Source organism: Benincasa hispida, chromosome 2 (assembly GCF_027475165.1).
Source record: "Benincasa hispida cultivar pf3 chromosome 2, pf3_genome.v1.1, whole genome shotgun sequence".
Lineage (NCBI taxonomy): Eukaryota > Viridiplantae > Streptophyta > Magnoliopsida > Cucurbitales > Cucurbitaceae > Benincasa > Benincasa hispida.
In genome coordinates this window covers 9,572,466-9,592,791 of record NC_143479.1, presented here as the reverse complement: position 1 = coordinate 9,592,791, position 20,326 = coordinate 9,572,466, and the positions used below count along the sequence as shown (strand labels likewise).

Sequence of the window (20,326 nt, the reverse complement as noted above, 5' to 3'; positions counted from 1 at the left end):
TTCAACACTTAGAAATTTCCTTCTCTTCAACATAGGATTTAACTTTCACTTAGTTAATTCCCTTAAATACCTGCTTAAGTAAGGGAAATGTATTACATAAAATTGAGTTTCTTATACCATATTTAAAATTGTTTTTTCAATTTATGATACCAATTAGACATAATTCATGAAAAAAATTATTTAATTTACAAACATAAATTCATATAACTTTCCACACTCCAATAATATATAATGGTCATTAGATCCTCTCTCATATGGCCTTCCAAGTACAGTTAAACTCTTAGGGGCTGTTTGGGGCACTGAGATGATATAGGACGTGGGGAGTTCTGATTGTTAGAGTAAGATACATGCAACAGAAGTGTCAATGATCCATAAGCATTCAAATTCACTAATTTTGGCATAAACTAGAGCATGCTCATCTAAATAAGAGGTTTTAGATCATACCTTTGTAAAACTCTTCAAGATCTTGATCAAACAGCAGCAGTCTTCATAAAAAATCAATGTGAACCACCTCAAGATCTTCCCCACTCTCTTGGAGCTTTAGACCAAGTTGTGGGACTCAAGAACAGCTTGAAGCAACGGAATTACAAAGGAAAGCTCACAGCAGCACACTACCGAAGAACTCTTTCTTTTTGTGTAATGCATGCCCTTAAATCACTCCATTCTTCTTTATTTATTGCAGATGAATATGCAAAAGAAGGAATGTGCATGACTTGCAGCTCATTCTTGGAGTTAAATGAAGAAGAGGAAGTGGGCTTTGTGTGAGCATGAAGAAGATAGTAATGGAAAACTTAAATTCATTTGTGCATGTAATCCTATTTTCCAATTGTTCTTTAAAACCAAACTTTGGTTTTAAAATCCATTTTGATTTTAAAACTGAAAATAGTTTTCTAAAATTAATTTAAAATATTAATTAATTTAATATCAAATATTAAATTAATTTTGCACAAAAACCATCTTCATATATTTAAATCATATTTAAATATATATTCTCCTATTTCGTTTAATTTTAATTTGAACGTTTTTTCAAATTAATTTCTCAAGCTACTCTAAAGCTTAACCATTTACGAGCTAGTAGGGGGACCTCGCAGACCTACAGATCATGGGCTCCAACGATTCGAGATTAATCAGCTAAACTCATTAGTTCGATCTAACCCTCATTCGTTAACTAATGGGACACTCCACTATAGTCCATAGTTGAACTCTCCTTACTGTAGATATATTATGTCCACTTTATAACCATAATCAGTAGGTCGATCATTCACAGGTTATTCGTAATTACAACTGGGTCAAAATAATCGTTTTACCCATGTGAATACATCTTGTTCCTTAAGTTCCTACTGACCCTCTAATGAAAAATTCTGATTCATAATCCTTATGAATCGAATCCTTTCTCTATCATGAGAAGGTAGGACCCCGATTGTTCAAGACCTGACTTAAGAGAATAACCTATCTGCTAACCCTAAATCGGGTAAGAGTGAATTTCATCTTGCAAGGCTATGTCCTCAGCTATTCATTTGGTTTTATCCCTAAAATGGGAAGCTTATTAAGCAGTGCTGTTGGACTACTCTCACCGTTTGTAGATCAAAGGATAATCCCGTACAAATAAAAGTTCATAGCTAGCTCAGGATTAAGATCGAGTTAACCTAGGTTATTTGATAAATGAAATAGTCAGTTTTAACAGTAGACGGTCGTTATAAAGAAAAGTAACTATTTTTGTGGTCCAGTCTATATGCAAACTCATTGCATAGGATGCCCCCACTCACATGTCTCAACATGAACGATTCGTGGATCATATCATTTGTAGCACTTTATAACTTCTTGTAACAACTATAGAGTGAGCCGCATCCATTAATGTTACCAGGATGAGATACCCAATTTCATCCATATATTTATTAGACCATTTAGGCTATATACTGTCAACTTGATCTTGTTTATATCACTACACAAAGTTATAGTATTCAGACTATAGTCATGGATATGTTCATTGAATTTTCATAATAAGATGCAAAATCAACAAGTCATTATTATTGATAAATAGAATATTTAACATGAACTGCGAGTTCTAGGGCATTCCCAACATTGATGTCGGGAGAGTTCTGATGTCTAGGGAGTTCTGATGTCTGTGTTTGGGTGTGCAGAGTTGTTATGTCAAAGTTCATATGTCTGTGTTTAGGGATATAGAGTTGTTATGTCAGTGCTATCTGGTTCAGTTTTTGTACTCTATAATAATTTGCCTGTATGAACACTATTTTTTTTAACCTTATAATTATTGTCTCCATCCTATTTGGAATAAGACATTGATTACATTTTATTTTTTCCAATCTCAAGATATGGTATACAGTTCAATTTTATATTATTCATTCCAAACTTCTCATCAACGAAAGCCAAATGGTTTTACAAAATAGTGTTAATTTAAACAAGATATGAAATTAATTAAATTCATTCCACCAATAAAAGAAAATTAGACCGGATATGAAATTCATTAAATTCATTCCCCTTAAGAGATTTTACTTAATTTGATTGCCTTATACATGACCATTTTACAACTTGGTTAGAAATATTTTCATCCATATCTAAGGGCCACATACCATGGGCCATTCGTACGTCACAAAAAATCAACAAATATTAAAAACCCATGGAATAAGAGACTAGGGGAAGTTACAAAAAATAATAACAAACCAACTTGCAAACACCGACAAAAAAAAAATTAGTTAGTTTTCCCCAACAAAAGCATGCAATACCTTTTCCTTAATGGTGGTGGAATGGCTAGAAAACCGTCTATTCGCTGAATATCATTCACCAACAGATCTATGAAGGTCAACTGATCCTCCTCTTCTAAACCCTTAGCTTGGTAGATCTGTTCGATGACTTCTTGACGCCTCTTGAGCTTCAATTCATATTTTTCTTTCTGCCATTGTACAAGTTTCTCCATTTTACTTTCCTGCACGTCCATTGTTGTGCGTACAATGTCAAGCATTTCAAATTGGAAGGGGGTCCTTTTAAGTTTCGTTCCTCTCGTATCGTTACTTGATCCAGTATGCCTACTGATGGGTGTATTTGGGAAAACCTCATCCATCCCATCACGGTCAGTATGCTCATGTCAGGTCTACTTTCTTGTTGCTCATTAACCTGTGATCCCAACCAAATATCCTCCAAATATTCATCTGTTACAGATGCTTGATCGTACGGGATTTCACTACCTTCATCAGTGACCCTATCTTTCCCAAATACGATTGAAAGCTCATCATAGTGGGGTAATGGTTTGTGTCTCAAACCATTCGTGTCGGGATGAGACTACAAATAGGAACATATATTATGTTAGAACATAATATAATATTAGAAAAAATTCACCATTGTAAGATAATAATACTGTAATGTGTTCTCTTACTCGAACCCATACATCGAAAACCTCTTTCTTTACTTTCACACATTTGAACTCGTCGTTCCAACCAAATCCACTGCATGCATTACTCAGCATCTCAATGATTACACAATATTGTCGCTTTAAAAATCTAACCTTCCACAATATCAAGCATTTCAGATTGGAAGAGCTAGAAATATTTTTCGTAAGTAGACGTTGTAGCTGTTGTAAATAGCTAGGCTTGAATGTTCCATTATCAGTTTATCAATCTGTTTCTACCAAGTGTAATAGTGGCTCCACTAATCGTGCATCTTCAACCTTTGTCCAAATGTATTTTGTCATTTTCTCACGTCCTCCATTTAGCTACATACATACGTATAACTCAATACAATAAATTAGGCACAGTTAAATAAACAAAGTTTGAGTACGAATGACGTAGAACATGTTTTATCATTCACATGAGCCAATTAACACAACATAAAGTTAAGATAATTCAATACAGTTGTTTGAGTCGAAAGATAATATAGTCTAAAAGTATGAGGAAATTATTCATAGTAAAGCTAATTGAATAAGAAACTTTGTGTTCATGATGCTTGTTCTCATTCATTGAACATTCGCGTCGCTAACTCATCCCTGAAACTGGTCCATTCGTCGGATGTTTCAATAAATTGTATATTTTCATCGTCGAGCTAATTAGATGTAAAATCTTCATCATTCGTTGTTCCGAACATTGTAGTTTGGCCCATCTCCCTCGTTATCAGGTTGTGCAGCAGGTAACATGTCGTTATTGTTCTACATTGGATCTTAACTGGGTAATAGGACTTCCCACGTAGTATCACCCAACGACCTTGAGTATGCCAAATGCTCTTTTTATGCAGTTTCTAGCAGATGAATGTTTCATGTTGAAAAATTCTCGTGGATTAGTTGGTGCATTTCCAATACCACGCCATTCTAAAAGATGGTACCGCTATCCCCTATATAGTGCCAAAAATCCCTCGGCATTGGGATATCTAGCATCACATAGGTAATAATAACCTAGGCATGGTATACAAAAAATTAGTTAGCAAACTATTCGTTCTTGAATCCAGACAATGGAATCACAAAAGTATATACCCTTAGGAACCTTCAACCCGTGTGGTCGAGAAATTGCATCCCTAAGCACTCTAGAATCGACTGCAGACCCTTCCCACCCTGGCAGCACAAATATGAACTCACTAGTTGGTGAATAGATAGCAAGCACATTCGTGGCTTCTCACCTTTTTGGGTACGATAGCAGGGACGATCGATTGCACTTACATTGACCTTTATGTACGTGTCATCCAATGATCCAGACAATTCTGTATGAGATCATATATTGACAAAGGGATAAACATTTGCTAGTTTCCTAAAAATCTAGAATCTAATATTTAACTGAGAGTGGAATTAAAATTGTTAAAATATCTCAAACCATTTCCACCTAATGTCAGTGCAATCGCTCATGATAGGCTCTGGTTTTTTCAGCAGTAACTCATGAAGTTGTAACACTGCGGTCAGAATAGACCTAAAATGCCTCGAAATAGTTTCACTAGACCGTGCAAACTGTCATCAAACTACTCGGTTCTTAACTTCATGCACCAAAATGTGGAGAAAAATTGTCATCATCTCTTGGACGTCAACGCATTTAGTAGGTGCTAGACGACCGGTCGTTCTAAGCATGTTACAGAGGATGACGAAAGTCTGTCTATCCATTCGCGTGCTCTCGCGACAGCAAATGTCATTCTCATAAATAAGTCGAAAGACGTTTATCTGTCTAATTCGATGTCTAATATAGGAGGGTTGGTTCTCTATTCTACGATGGTCATTTAGTAATAAGACCATTGTTAGGAATAGTTGTCGTAGGGACGTGGTGATATTTTCCATATTTTGGAATAGAAACATAAAACCCTAGGATCAAAAGGAAAAATGGTTTTGTCCGGGATTGACCTTAATTGAAATACATAACTTATATTAGAATTAGTACTTAAGATTATTTTGATTATTATCCATTTCTTCAAAACGTCTTTTAAATAATTCTTTATTATTGTTGTTTAAAAAAAACTTAGTCAAAATTTAAGATTAATCGTAAATAGTCAACGAAATACTAACATTTAAAAATACAAAATTTAATTCTAAGCCACGGATGGACGTACCTTTTTTTCTAAAACATTTTTCTACTTTTTAATACTAAATATATTAAGGTATATCAATTGTACTATATTAAGAAGTTTTTCCATTTTTCCACTTTTCTAAAACATTTTCCCACTTTTAATGCTAATATTTTCATTCATTAAATTGTACCTTAAATTGAATAAGGTGTATCAATTGTACTATATTAAGAATTTTTTTTAACTGTATTGTTGTTCAAAATACTCTCTATTCTTTCATAATTAGATGTTTCATTTATAACTGTTTAAATGCAAAAGATGGTAACCATAATAATTAATACAAAATTGTTATGGGTTGTATCACTTGTAAATATTCATACGTCATCATTATCAAACGCACAAAAAAAAATATAATTTATGAGTCAACTGTCAAATGTCCATGTTCAATGGGAAGTGTACGAAAAAACCACAAATTACAGGTAAAGACCACAAAGAATAGTGTACTTCAACTACAAGTCAAACCCAAATATACAACATTTAAAATTAGGAAAAACATACGTAATACATGAACCTCAAACTAATGGCAGTGTTATTAGTTTGGGCTACAAAACAAGGAAATTATTTAGTTAGAAACTCATGGTATGTAAGACTAATCATTTAGGAATACATCTTGGATAAACGTATACATAACTACTTTACTTGGGGATTGTAGTTTGAGGAACAACGAATCACCGGATCGACTCTAGCACTGAATGATGTCGTCGTTAGTGCCCATCAAAGAAATCATGAACACATAGATAAGCAGAAGTGAATATGAAGAAAATGTATATAATCCAACAACAATGATAGTAAGGAATAACTCACCAGACTAACAAGGAGGGTAGTAGATTGTAGAGATTCATCAAGTGTACACAATGTGGAATACAAGTGATTTGTAGGATTATAGATGTGATGGATCACATTTAAACTCAAGTAGAATATGTATAAATATAGCTGGCCTCAGACATCCATGACATGTAATTCATGATTATGAAAAAATAAACATGGATTAGTTGGCACCATGATATAGGAAATACAGTACAAATTCATATACAAGTTCATCAAACACACATACAAGCAGAAAACAACTCATATAAATACTTTTAAAATACTAAAGTATCGACGGAACAAGTTTGCAAATAGGACCTTGGAAAATCAAATAACTACCACATTAATATTTGAAACCCTAATAAATGATAAAAGAGAACAAGAAAGTAGAAGAGAAGTAAGTTGATGGAAATAACTCACATGTTTGAGAAAAAACATACAACAACGAAGGATTCTCAATTGATTTAAGCTGGACAGAAGTGGTTTTATAGAGGGAGAGAACTGAAAGGGGGTGGTTGTTCACCCATCGTAATAACGGAGAGTAATAGACCTTGGTAGAATAAGTGAGGCAGAAGTAGTTCAACATTACATCAATAGTTAAAATAATCATAACAATGGTAAAAAAGGAACCAACTTCGTAGTTTATTTTTTGTTCATGAACAAATGAACTAACTCCCATTAATGAAGTGCTTGAGTCATTAATCAAGTATAAAAACACGAGCAAGTTACAGTTAGCAAACAGAAGCAATCAACATTAATGAAGTGGTCGAACAAATTGTTTACATGGAGTAAATGTGCAATCAATACATACCAATAGGGATCAAAGAGAATTAGAAAATCATACAGAACAAATGAGAACGAATCGAAATGAACAAATAGAAAATGAAAATTGACGTAGAAATTTCATTAGAAATCATAAAAAATGTATACAACGAAGAACTTTGGAGGTGGGATACGTATCTTATCTAGAAACATATTCAATCGAGCCTAAACACAGCACAGATTCAAACAGAACAGAGATTCAACTGAACAAAGCATGATATAGAACAAATAAAAAGGAATAAGAACAAACAAATCAAACATGAAAAATAATGAACAAATTTCATAAGAAATCATAGGAAACGAAAAATTGAAAATGTAAATAATGAAGAACACTGGAGTTTGGAATAAATATCTCATCTAGAAACACATGCCAATCAAGCTCAAATACAACAATGATTCAAATAGAAGGGAGTACGAAACTGAATGAATGAGAAGGAATAAAGAAAAACAGACCGAATATGAAAATAGTGAAAAAATTTCATAAGAAATCATAATAGGTACTCATAATCGAAATTTTTGAACAAAAATTCATAGATAGGTACTCATCTTGACCGACTGGAATTTAGAAAACAAACCCGGATGGTATTCTCCCCCACCAAGCTCCAATGACTAAAACCAGTCCCTTACCAAGACTTCAATGTTGAACATTCGAGAAGCAACATCCAGCGAGCCCCACAAACCAAACATAGAACGGGTCATGCATGAGCAGAGGACCATCGAATCGACAAGAGATAGGTTTCAGGTTTTCATTGAAGTGGTAAAGGTGAAAAGGGGACGGTACTCATCATTGGCCGATTGGGGTTTAGAAAACAAACCTCGATGATATTCTCCCCCACCAAGCTCCAATGACTAAAACCAGTCCCCTACCAAGACTTCAATGTTGAACATTCGAGAAGCAACATGCATCGTGCCCTACAAACCAAACATAGAATGGGTCATGGTGAACCCTAAACCATCGAATCGGCAAGAGATTGGTTTCAGGTTTTCATTGAAGCGGCAAGGGTGAAAAGGGGAATTGAAGCGATTTCAGAGGATGAGAAAAAGAAAGAACGAAAGAATCAACAGATCTGAAAATTAACGAATTTAGGATTCAACAAATCTGAGAATAAGAGAACGACCTCCCCCACTAAACTCCAAATCGGACACCATGGGCCCTTACCATGATTTTTCAACACCTTTAACACAGACTAATCATGCATCGGATTGGAGAAAGAAAACCCTTCTCTATGGAAGAACTAATGCTAAAAAATGTTTGATGAGAAAGAAACGAGAGAACCAAAATGTCAGGCGGAGTGTGGGAAGAGGAGTTGCGATGTGGGAAGAGGAGTTGTGATAGTGGTGGGCAAAACGGTGCACTATGGGGATATGGGATATCACATGTGGGTAGTTAAGATGTTAGTGACCCTCATATCATCTCTTCTCAACTTGAGCCCCCAAACGAGCCCTTAATATATGGCAAAATGTTGTCTAGTATTTTCTTTTCGAGGATAAGAACCAAAAGGACAAAAGCCCAAACAACTACATGAAAGCATCACGAGATATAATCGATGTAGACCACTTAGGATAAGTAACATAAAGAATCGAAGACATCTAGTTAATGCAGGAAAGTAATCATTTTATATTTTTATGGTACAAAAGTAGGAGGAACCTCATCCTTGTAGTTTTCATTCAAAACTGCATCAAACAATCTTGTAATTCCATAACAATGTGATATACATACAAAATGACAATGGCATCACTTACGTATAAAAATATACAGAGCAATATAAACTTCTTACACAAATACAAGATAACTTAATCGACAATGCAAACAAAACGCCAAATTCTAGTATTTGTATTTCGAACAACCTCAAGAATCAGGAATTTACTCAAGCACAACTAGCCGTGTTTCTGAATCGGTTCTAATCTATGCGACAATGATCGCTCACATGTGATTTAATCTTTTATCAAACCTGAATACCTTTACTGTTTACGGGATGAGCACTGGCATCGAGAAGAGTCTCGAGTGATCTCGCCTTTCGGCTCCGAACTCTACCTGCTTCTTTCAACAGTTCTGTCAACCTCCTCTTCTCATCATCGACATCAGGATTGGCTGTCCCAAGTTTTTCCTCCCGCATGCCAACAACATACTCCAAGATTTCAATTGCATCATCCAACCTGTATAAAGTCACGAGAGGAAAACTAATCAATTGCATCATTTGTTGCCCAAAGAGAACTTTCAGCGACTTTCTACTCTAAATGCAAACCATGGAAGAAAAACGTGAGGAAAAGTAAAAACCATAAGTAGGAAGTGGCATAAACAAATTGACGCCTAGTGAAGAACAGGACGGGAGTCCTAAACGTTTCTCAAGGAAAATAACAAAAGGCCGATGACATGATAACAAAAATTACTTGGTTATGGAGATTTTCACAGTTCGAGAACGAGAACAACTTCAATTGCAGTACTGATCTTGTTATGATAATAAAAGGATGGTTACATTACCTGCCAATCGCATCGTATGTTCCCGCAAGGTTGCTATATACCCCCAGAGTATCGGGATGATAAGGTCCATATTCTTGCTCTAGTATGCTCTTGGCTTCTTCAAATAACTCCACAGCTTCGTTTATGGCGTATTTCTGAACACACACGAGCCCCATTTGATTAAGGGCTATACCAAAGAAAGCAGATTTTCTCTCTCCGCTGTTGCGAAGCTTTGGAATTGCATTATTGAAGGAGTCGTAAGATGCAGAATAGTTCCCCAGCATATAATACAAGACACCCATCTGGGCTTCTATTCCAGCAATGGTATTTTGCTGTCCCGGGGCATCATTATATATCTTCAATGCCTTGTGCAATAATTTGACTGCTTGCTCAACTTCATTCATTGATTCATAAATAGCTGCAATATCAGTAAGACCACTAGCAATCTCCTCTGGAGGAATCCCTGGGATAGGCTTTTCATAAATTCGAAGGGCGTTTTCACAGTACGATACTGACTCCCTCATTTTTCCAGTCTTGTTGTATAAATCAGCAAGACGAACATATACTGAACCAACGGCAGGATGGTTTTCTCCCTTGGTGGTCTTGAAAACAGTGAGGGCTTTCTGATAAGCAAAAACAGCCTCATCGTAACGGGACAAGGATAAGTATGAATCTCCAATACTGCAATCAACTGCAGCCACATCAGTCTCTTGGCCATTTGCCACCATGGCCATGCTGGCTAAAACTAGATGCTCGAGTGCAGCTTCGTGATCTCCTTTTGTTTCACATATGAGACCCATAAGCCTCCTATCTGCAGCCTCCTCAAGAGAAGCAGGACCAACATTCTTTATGTGAATATCGAGCGCCATTTGACAAAATTTCTCAGCCTCGTCAAATCGCAAGGCTTGAACATGGGCTTCAGCTAAATACCTATAGGTCTCACCAACTCTGGGGTCTGCTTCTCCTAGGACTTCTTTCTGCACCTCTAACCCAGTTGTATAACAGACTAGAGAATTTTCCAGCTGGCCTAGCATGGCATAGGTATCACCCAACTGCATGTGGCCTGCAAATTTGGCAAGTGCATGCTCGTGGCCTTCCTTGATGGCAGGAATCTCAATGGAATGCTCCAATAGAGGTATTGCCTCACTGTACTGGCCTAAGCTGCAGTATATCGCTGCCGTGACGTGCAAACACATAACAAGTTCTAAGCTTGGTTTTCCATTTGCAGATAGTTCAAAAGATTTTGCAGCACGAAGTGCTATTAAAAGAGCTTTTTGCAGATTCTCTCCTGAAGAAACTAAACTCCTTGCTTGCTTAAGTAGATAGGGTCCTAGATCAGGATTGTCCATCATTGATTCATCAAAATCCTCAGTTCCATTCTGCAATTTTGAGCCCCTCAAAGGTGAATCTTTCTGTTTCTTTGATTGAGCAGCAACCGGACTATTTTTTTTCGAATTCTTTTCATTCTTTCTGCTAATAGGGGGTTTATCCAACAAACCCTTGCCCCTGGGACTTGATTTTGGAGATGTCTCGCGGTCCGACTGCAGGTGAGGAGTTTTTTTTCCAGAAGAAAGACGTTTTGAGCTTCCAGGTTGGGTATTTTCAGCTTTCTCCTTATCTGCAGATGGAGAATGATTCATAGAATCGATAGGAAAATCATGTTCAGGCTTCTCAACAATATCTTCTTCCTCCTTTATTATCTCTACCTCCCTCATCTCTCCTCCTACAAGATGATTCAGTTCAGAATCAATCCTGGATTCCTCACCATCAGAACCAAAGCTACGCCTTGAAGGTGATTGATCCGAACTTTGCATATCACAAACATTCTCATAAAGCTTCTCAATAGAGGTATCAACCAAGCCATCAACAGGGAAATCAACATGAACACTTCCATGGCTCTGAAGACTCAACCCGCTCCTCGGCGACTTGTTTCCATACGACTCTTCCATATGAATCGACGAACCGTTGTGTTTATTCACAACCCTTTCTTCATTGATTTCATCCATGACAATTCCCGGCATCTCACAATTGTTCAAAATCAGCAGAGAACCCAGAATCTAACTAAACATTCAACAGGCAACAGCAACAAAACTCACAAAAAAGGACAAAACACGTAATATCTGCGCACCCAGAAACGAGAACAATTCATACACATTTCCAATACAAACCGGAAGCAATACAAAGCTGAAAATGACGGCCATCCGATTCAATAATAAAGCAAAATGGCAACCAAAGCAGCTCAATAACACACGTCTTATATCAAATAAAAACTTCCCAATCAAAGCCGTCAAATTAGATATAAAAAGTAAGAGAAAACACAAATAAAACAAAGATCGATCATCCAAATTCGATGCGCAATTACCGGAAATAAATTCGCCCAACGAACACAGGACTCGTAATCATTAACTTTTTAACCAAAAACAAACCCACAAACAGCTTGCAGGCAATAAATGCAATCCAAAAACAAAAGAACAAATAATCAATTCAACGCCAATATCATTGGGTATGAAAAGAAAATAGAAACAGATCAAGCAAAAACTCACAAATAGAATCAAAACACGCACCTCAAGAGAAGCCCATGAAGAAGAAACGCCTAAAGATTGCGGTCTCGAGAGAGAAATGGAAATATATAAATAGGAGAGAGAAATAGAGAAGGAAAAATGGGGCGTTTTATAGGTGGGGAGAAGGGATATATAGGGAGAAAGATGAAGAAGAAGAAGAAGAAGAGAAGGGGAGATGCGAAATTGGGGGAAATTGAGGAATGGGATTGAAGGAAAAAAAAATGATCGGAAAAAAAGAAAGTGGAAGTGACTGGTCGCCCACCGAGGACGGCCTGCAAAGAAAGAACACGACCTTTCTCCCACCGGCGAGGGCTGCAACTGCAACTGCCGATTTCCCATTTTTTCTGTTTCCAAAAGCTTTCTTTATTACACATTCTGTTCTGTCTCCGCTGGAGAATTCAACGTGGCATCGCCATCTTCCTGCCTCAAATGACCATTCTACCCTTCCAATACTTTTCTTTTCCCTATTCTGTAAATATCTTTTTAGCATGCACCTAATCTTACAACCAATTTCTTTAAATTATACCAAATATCCTTAATACTTTCTAAACATTCTTAAACTTTCAAATATTTCAAAAAATATTTTTAACCTTTCAAAATGAATTAAGAAATATCTTTACCATCAGTTTTGGATGAAAACCATTAGTATTTTATATTAAAATATTCTTAAACTTACGATAGTTTGTTTTTTGTTTTTAAAAAATTAAGCCTATAATCTCTAATATTTTTACAATAGTTTGTATTTTTCTTAAGTATAAGAGATAAGTACTTAGTCAAAATCTAAGAATAAAAATAAATTTTTAAAAACTACTTTGTTAGTTTTTCGAATTTTGGTTTTATCTTTAAAAACATTGGTAGAAATCAGAAAATTGGTAACAAACCAAAAAAAACTTAGAGGTGGAAGATATGTTTTTAGACTTAATTTTTTTTAAGAAAAACTAAAAATTAAATGAAAATTAAATAAGGCCATATAATTTATTTTAAAATTTAATGGTATTTTTGAAACTTTTATAACTTCGGAAATATTTTTTCACACAAAAATATAAAATTCAAGACATTTTCTATAATTTAAGCTGTCACAAGCTTTGTTAAGTGAATTAATTTGGAATTTTGTTTAAAATTCGATATATGAGACTTACTTAAATGTAAGATTTAACGTAGTAATATTAATGAAAAATATTGAAATGGAATGACAAATTTTAATTGATGTGATTGATTTTTAACTTTTCATTTTTCATTTTTCTTTTTCTCTTTCTTTTTCTTTTTTAACTTAATTAGGAAGAATTAAGTGCTTTTTTTGGGATATTGTGGTAGAAATTGAGAAAGAAGAGTAAGTAAGAACTAAGCGATTTTGAATTTATTTTAAATGAGCCAAATGAAAAAAAAAATGTTTTAAATTACTCATGATGGTCTAAAAACTATCGGCAATCATTCGAAAAAAAAGATTAATTTCCTTAATTTCACATTTGATTTATTTTGAGTTATCTACTTTTAAAATATCAAATTTAAATTTTATATTTTTTAAAAAAGGACCATTTTTATCATTTGGAGATGGAATAAAAAAATGAATGAAATAAAATGACCATTTCTTAAAAATATGGAGACCAACCTAGACATTTAAAGAAGTATAAAATTGTCGAGATTAACTAAAGTAAAAAAAAAATACCGATAAAAGAATGAATGAAAATCTAAATAAAGTAGATGGGCTAAAATAATATTCAAACCTCGTATATATACAATAATAAAAAGGAAAAATCTTGTGCTAAAAAAAAAAAGAAAAAAGAAAGACAAAATTGAACGATTTGTATATTTAAATATTCATTAAGACCAAACTGAACATAGTTCAATTGACATTCGAGTGCGTTAGTAACTATGAAGTCTATGGTTCGAATTTGTCTATTCACATTTTAACTATAAAAAATCCTCACGAGATTTTATTTTATTTTTACTATAAAGTTTACTTATCGTAAATTTGAAGGATGGATTGGATGGGGAAATGTCGTTCTATGCAAACAGCATGTCATGGTCACGAAGTTTACACCCTTTCTTCCTTATAAGTTTAATCAACATGTTCAATCAATCCATCAATTTTAGTTCCAATGTGTGATATTTTTTGTTTTTTTTTTTTTTCAAATCATTGATCCTAAACTTTGGATTAAAACTTAACAAATATCTTTGTGGTTAATAGAATAGTGTAACATATAATCATAAGTATGAATAAAATACTGTAGATTTAAACTTAACAAATATCTTTGTTATTAATAAATGATCTGACATGCCAATATAAGTATACACGTTTATGATACTATATTTTATTGTATAGAGTTAATTATTTGAATCATTATTATTGTTTTTGTTGAACTAAAAGAAATATAATATGATAAATTACTTTTAACGATTAACATAAAAGAAGTTTACCTACCAAATCATGAAAATAAAAAGTGTAATTCAGGAAGATATTGAAGTTAAAATCATAATAATTTCGGTACAAGAAAACTAAGAATCCATGACACTTAAAAATAGTCATGACTATTTTTTGTGATGGTTATATTTTGTCATTGAATCACACATCAACGTAAAAATATCAGTGACACATTAACACTTTTTAAAATTGTCACAATTAATTTTCTAACAATATATTATTGTCAATGATAAAGAATTGTTGACAATTATAAACTTACTATCAAGTATACTGCAACAAGTTATTATGGTTACTAATCGACTCAAATTTTGATATTCTTTATTGATATGGGAGTTACCGAGAATGACAAAAATGCCAACATTTTTGTATTATTGTAAAAATGTCAATAATGTTACTTTTTATTGTCAAGAATATATATATTGACCATGACAATGTTTTAAGTTAACAAATGACATATGACGACACATGTACTGTCACAAAAGTATATATTATAACACTCTTACATCGTCAACTAAATACATTTTATGGCAACTTGTTAAATGTCAAGGAAATGTTTATAATGATTAAAAAAAAAGTTATGTCTTTAACCATGTCATTATACATGATTTCCATTATCAACTAATCTTATTTGGACCCAAAGTAGATTAAAAAATAAATAAGAATTTTTATATATAACGATAAAATCTAATTCCACGATACTTTTTTTTTTTTTCTTTTTCTTCCCTTAATTTGACATGCATCTTTTGTTTTTGAAAGTAAATTTTCTCGTGGTAATTTTTTTTAAAAAATGTATACATTTCAAAATTTAAGATACTATGATATGTATTATATTTAATATGTTCAATAAGATTTAAAGAATCAACTTTAAAATAATTTGTTTTTTTTTAAAAAAAATCCAAATGATGTTAGTGGGCTATCTAGAAAGAGGGTAAAATGTATCGATCCATCTCCTAACAATGTCGTAGCAATCTCCCAATAACAATTACATGGATATTATTTTAAATACCATATATTATATAATTCCCATTTTCTACCTTCGTTGATTTATTCATACTCTTGCATTTATAGAGTAACAATAACAATGTGAGTATAATTTTGTTAATTCCACGTTGTAAAATTGTTTTACTTTTTTTGCACTTCAAGTTTATGATTTTTGGTTGTTTGTTTTATTTTATCCATTTGGCCAAATGTCTTCGTCTTTGATTTAAGATATTCAAATGGCATTCAAGTAGATCATTGACAATTCTGCTCCACCATTTTTTTTGTCCTTCATAATTTCAAGATAACGTAATTTGGTTTATGTTTTTTTTTAAAAAATAATTATTTTACAAGCTAAATATATAATTTTGTCCATGATGTTTACTTTTTTTTTTTTCTTTTTTCAAATCATTTTTAGTACACAAAGTCATGCAAGCTTTGAGTGTGATCGCAAATTAAAAGACAATTAAAGAAAAAATGAAAAAAAATATATAATTCACCTTACTTGTTTAAGATAAATTTGTTAATCTTTCAACGATGACAAAGGTATCATGAATAATTATATTTTGGGATAGGATGGATTACTACATATGAAATGGATCGCTTCAATTACCTAGAGACCCAACACAATGAACACTACAACATGTGAATAATTGTATAGAAAAGAGGAGAGAGTTGGGCGCTGGAGGCGGTCATCAAAATTGGTCGCCAGTGAAGAGAGATCAGTTTTATTTTTAGGGGGAAATATCATATAATACAAATCCAGAGACATCATTAGGGTTAGAGAGTTTACATTTAGTGCACCTCTTTGAACCTTAGATTCAAAACTATAAATAACATAAATACAAATACAAATTAAGTTTCAAGGCGTTCCAACAAAAGCATATCGTAGGCGAATAGGAGGTCCAAGGAAAACTCACGAGCCAGAGCCTGGGAAGCCCTCCTAGGAATCTTTCCATTTGCATTGTCCGATCCAATGAACCCTAAAAAACCTACTAAATAGATTAAACCTAATCATAAAAGGATTATGGCAACCTTATGAATATACCATAAAGACTCTTTGAGAGGTAAGTGAATTTTTCAAGTTAATGTTTTATTCTTTTTTTTTTTTGTTTGTTGGTTGATTTAACTATCGAAATGGGCATAGCATCTACTATTCTTTTATGCAGGATTCTCATTCTCTCCATACAAATAAATCTATCATTACTGTTTCGTCCAGATTTCGACGCCAACACTTATTGCCGACAAGTAAAGTCATTGAAAACATTAGAAAAAGAGATTTACTTATTTTAACCAAGTTAAATCAACTCGTATTAATAAACCAAACACACGTTATAAGTTGTTATCCTAAAGATAGAGAAGCCAAACTCGTAATCTACACAAAATTTATGTAAAGACACTTTTTTTCCACAATAGAGACAATAAATACATTACCATGTCGTTCACGCTTGTATTATCACTGTCGAGTGTGTGGGCAACACGCGTACCCAAAAAAAACTTGCCCATCCACGTGAGGCAGTAAGTACGTAAAGGGTGGTCCTATCCTATTTTATTTAATTCCAAAATTATCCTTCATTATTTACCCTTGGCCTTTATACTTTATTCAAATAAATAATTAAATATTAGTTAGTTTTTAGTACAAATAAATATTAGTTGTTGTACTTTATTTGCCATCATTCAATAATTTATGATATTGGTGATTATCGAGATATTTAAAATCAGTAATTATTAAAATCATATTCTCTGCCTATCACACTTATAAGGAAGAAACGATGACTATATATACATGGAACCATTTAATTACATTATTTTAAAACCATTCCTTTAATCAAACATTTGGTAAAATTTTAGAATAAGAGTTTATTTAATATTTTATTATGAACTATTATTGTTGGAAGAAAATAATGTCAATCACGGATAATTATTGAACTAAAAGTAATAATAATAATTCAAATTTATAGCATATAAAGAGGCCAAAATATTAATTTGCTAGAATTCATGAATGTTTCTATTTAGGTTGAATTAGGTTGAAACATTTTTTTTAGATCAATTCAATTATTCGAATTATAAATTTTTTCAATCAAATAATTATTATTAAATAATGAACTTAGCCCAACTAAACCATAAAACATTTGTGTTGGTTTGATTCGAATTAATCTAATCATTTATTTTAAATTTTTGTTCTAAAAATAAGTAATAATTTAATTTAATTACTTCCAGATATTTAATTAAGATTCATAACTCAATGCAATTTATATTTAAAAAAATTATTTCTACTAAGTAATTATTTTTAGGAGTTGTTGGAGAATAAATTAATAAAAAATCATGAAATAAAATAAAATAAATATAAATATATTAAGAATATTTGTATCATAAGGAAAAAAAAATATATTTTAAAATTAATAAGTTCGGGTAGGTTTGGATTATTTTATGTGAACCCATGAACCATTCCAATTCATAAAAAATTCATGGGAATAATATCTTTTTGGTCCTTAGTTTTTTGTTATAATTTCTATTTGGTCCTTAGGTTTAAAATGTTATACTTTAGTCCTTAAGTTTTGAGTTTTATTTCATTTAGTTCATAAATTTCAAAATATTATAATTTCCACCATTGAGATTTGAGTTTTGTTTCGATTTGGTACCTAGATTTTATATTTTTAACCTCAATTTTTCAGTGAATACTCACTTTCGATCATTAACATCAATATCTATTCATTTATTAAAAATAATTATGAAGTAAAATTTTAAATTTAATTTTAAAAGTGATAAAAACCATGAAACTTAATTAATTATAACTCTTTTGATGATTGTTTTTATTTACTAACATAAATTAATTCTAAAGACTAAAAGATCTACCAAATAGTCAAATACTCCAGAAAGAGCGAGGGTTGCAGGTTAAAAATGTAAATCTTATAACATAACATAGGAACCAAATTGAAGCAAAACTCAAATGTCAAGGATAAGATTGTAGCGTTTTGAAAATTAGTGACTAAAATAAAATTAAATTCAAAACTTAAGAACTTAATGTGTGATATTTTGAATTCCAAGGAGTAAATAGAAACTAGACTCAATATCTAAGGATAAAAAGAAATATATTTTTTAATTTTATTTATTTCAACCAAATACAATCTAAAATTGTATGGATTGGATTGGGAGGATCGAGTTTTCAGTTTACCGAATTTTGTGGACACCTCTAATATTATATCGAATGGGAGAAGGGTAGTTTGGGAAATAAGATTTTATGAACTTTTTGCAAAGGGGTCTAGGCTGGAAGTTTATGGGAGGGAGGAAGCGCAATCATTAAAATAAATGTTAAAGAGATATTTAATATTTAATTAATCCCACCAAAATAGAGAAAAATGGAAATTCCAAATATACGTTTTTAGGGAAATGTACTCTTATTAATTAATTAAATTATCATTAAAGAAGTGGGAGATGACAAGAAGAAGAGCCGTGGAGATGGAGTAATAAACAAAGATTTGGGCTAATTGGGCCACGTGTCCAAACGGGACGACTCTTAAAAAAAGAAGAGAAAAAATAAACTGTTTTAATCTAAAAGTGCCTTTTTCATTTTTTTACAGGTAAAGTCTGTCCAAACAGAAGCCACCTTGCTTTCAGTTTTGTGGTACAATTGTCTTTTCCTTGTCTTGTTTAATATTTAATATATGATTAAATATTTAGAGTTGAAAATTTTCAGATTTTGGTAGTTTATTTGCTGCTATTCTATCTATTTGTGCATTAAGTTTGAAGACGTTTCACTCTTTCCCTTTCTATCCTCTCTTTTATATCTCTGTGTTGATTGATACCCTTTGATTCTACGTAGGTTCGAATCCTACTTCTTCTACTTATTTGAGTTCAATTAGACTAAACGATGCTATTGGCGATAGAGCTACAGTAAAAGAAATCGTGGGAAGCAAATGGTTAGAATGGTGGTTCCTACTCTTCTCGAAGTACCAAATAAATTATTACATTATTTGAATCAGGGTTTTGAGCATAAAAATTCCACTTATAATATCGACAAAAATATCGAGATATTAATTTTACAAAAATGTAGATATCAATAGAAATTTTTTTAAAAAATTATATAAACAAACAAATTTGAAAAATAAATTTAAATTACTAAATAAATATTTCATGGTTTTTAAAGAAATTAACATGTATATTATTTATTACATTTATATGGGTGACATTTGTTGTTTATTCTATATATATATATATATATATATATTTTATGTTTTTGTGGATTTTACTCATAGTTTAAATCTTCGGTCGCTTCGAGATTTCGACCAACTCGAAATTTCGGTATGGGTGGGATTTTGATTTTTCCCCCATTCACAAAATATCGATGAAAATTTCGATTTTTTAAGCATATAGGTTCAATGAAAGTTTTTTAAGGTTTATAGATTTGTCTTGGTTATATGAACTGTTTAGTTTCACGTATTAATATATAATTTTATCTTAAAATTGAATTGATAAAAGTTTTGTTTTTTTACGATCCAAAGCTTTTATTTTTAAGAAACCAAAATTGAGAAAAATAATAACTTATATTTATTTTTAACTTCATTCAAACTTTTTTCCATTGAATTTTCACATCATTTCATCTCTAAATTAGATTGGTGTAAGTTTTATTCTTTTATCATCCAAAGCTTTCATTGGTTCTTAGAAACCAAAATTGATAAAAACAACATATATTTATTTTTAATTTCATTCAAACCTTTTTCATTGAAT

General features: G+C 32.3%; 1 protein-coding gene across 3 annotated transcripts; it reads right to left on the bottom strand.

Moving 5' to 3' along the window:
• Positions 1-8,814: 8,814 nt before the first annotated feature.
• Positions 8,815-12,678, bottom strand: KLCR3 (Tetratricopeptide repeat (TPR)-like superfamily protein). 3 transcript variants are annotated; one of them, XM_039022961.2, is made up of 3 exons: positions 12,202-12,678; positions 9,659-11,694; positions 8,815-9,333 (listed from the first exon to the last, which is right to left on the bottom strand). In XM_039022961.2, exons 1-3 carry the CDS (start codon positions 12,535-12,537, stop codon positions 9,123-9,125), a joined length of 2,583 nt encoding a protein of 860 aa, XP_038878889.1. In that variant the 5' UTR covers positions 12,538-12,678; the 3' UTR covers positions 8,815-9,122. The 3 variants fall into 3 exon arrangements, with proteins under 3 accessions (XP_038878889.1, XP_038878891.1, XP_038878890.1); XM_039022963.2 differs by having other exon boundaries at positions 9,659-11,698; positions 12,202-12,643; XM_039022962.2 differs by having other exon boundaries at positions 9,659-11,757; positions 12,202-12,570.
• Positions 12,679-20,326: the final 7,648 nt, after the last annotated feature.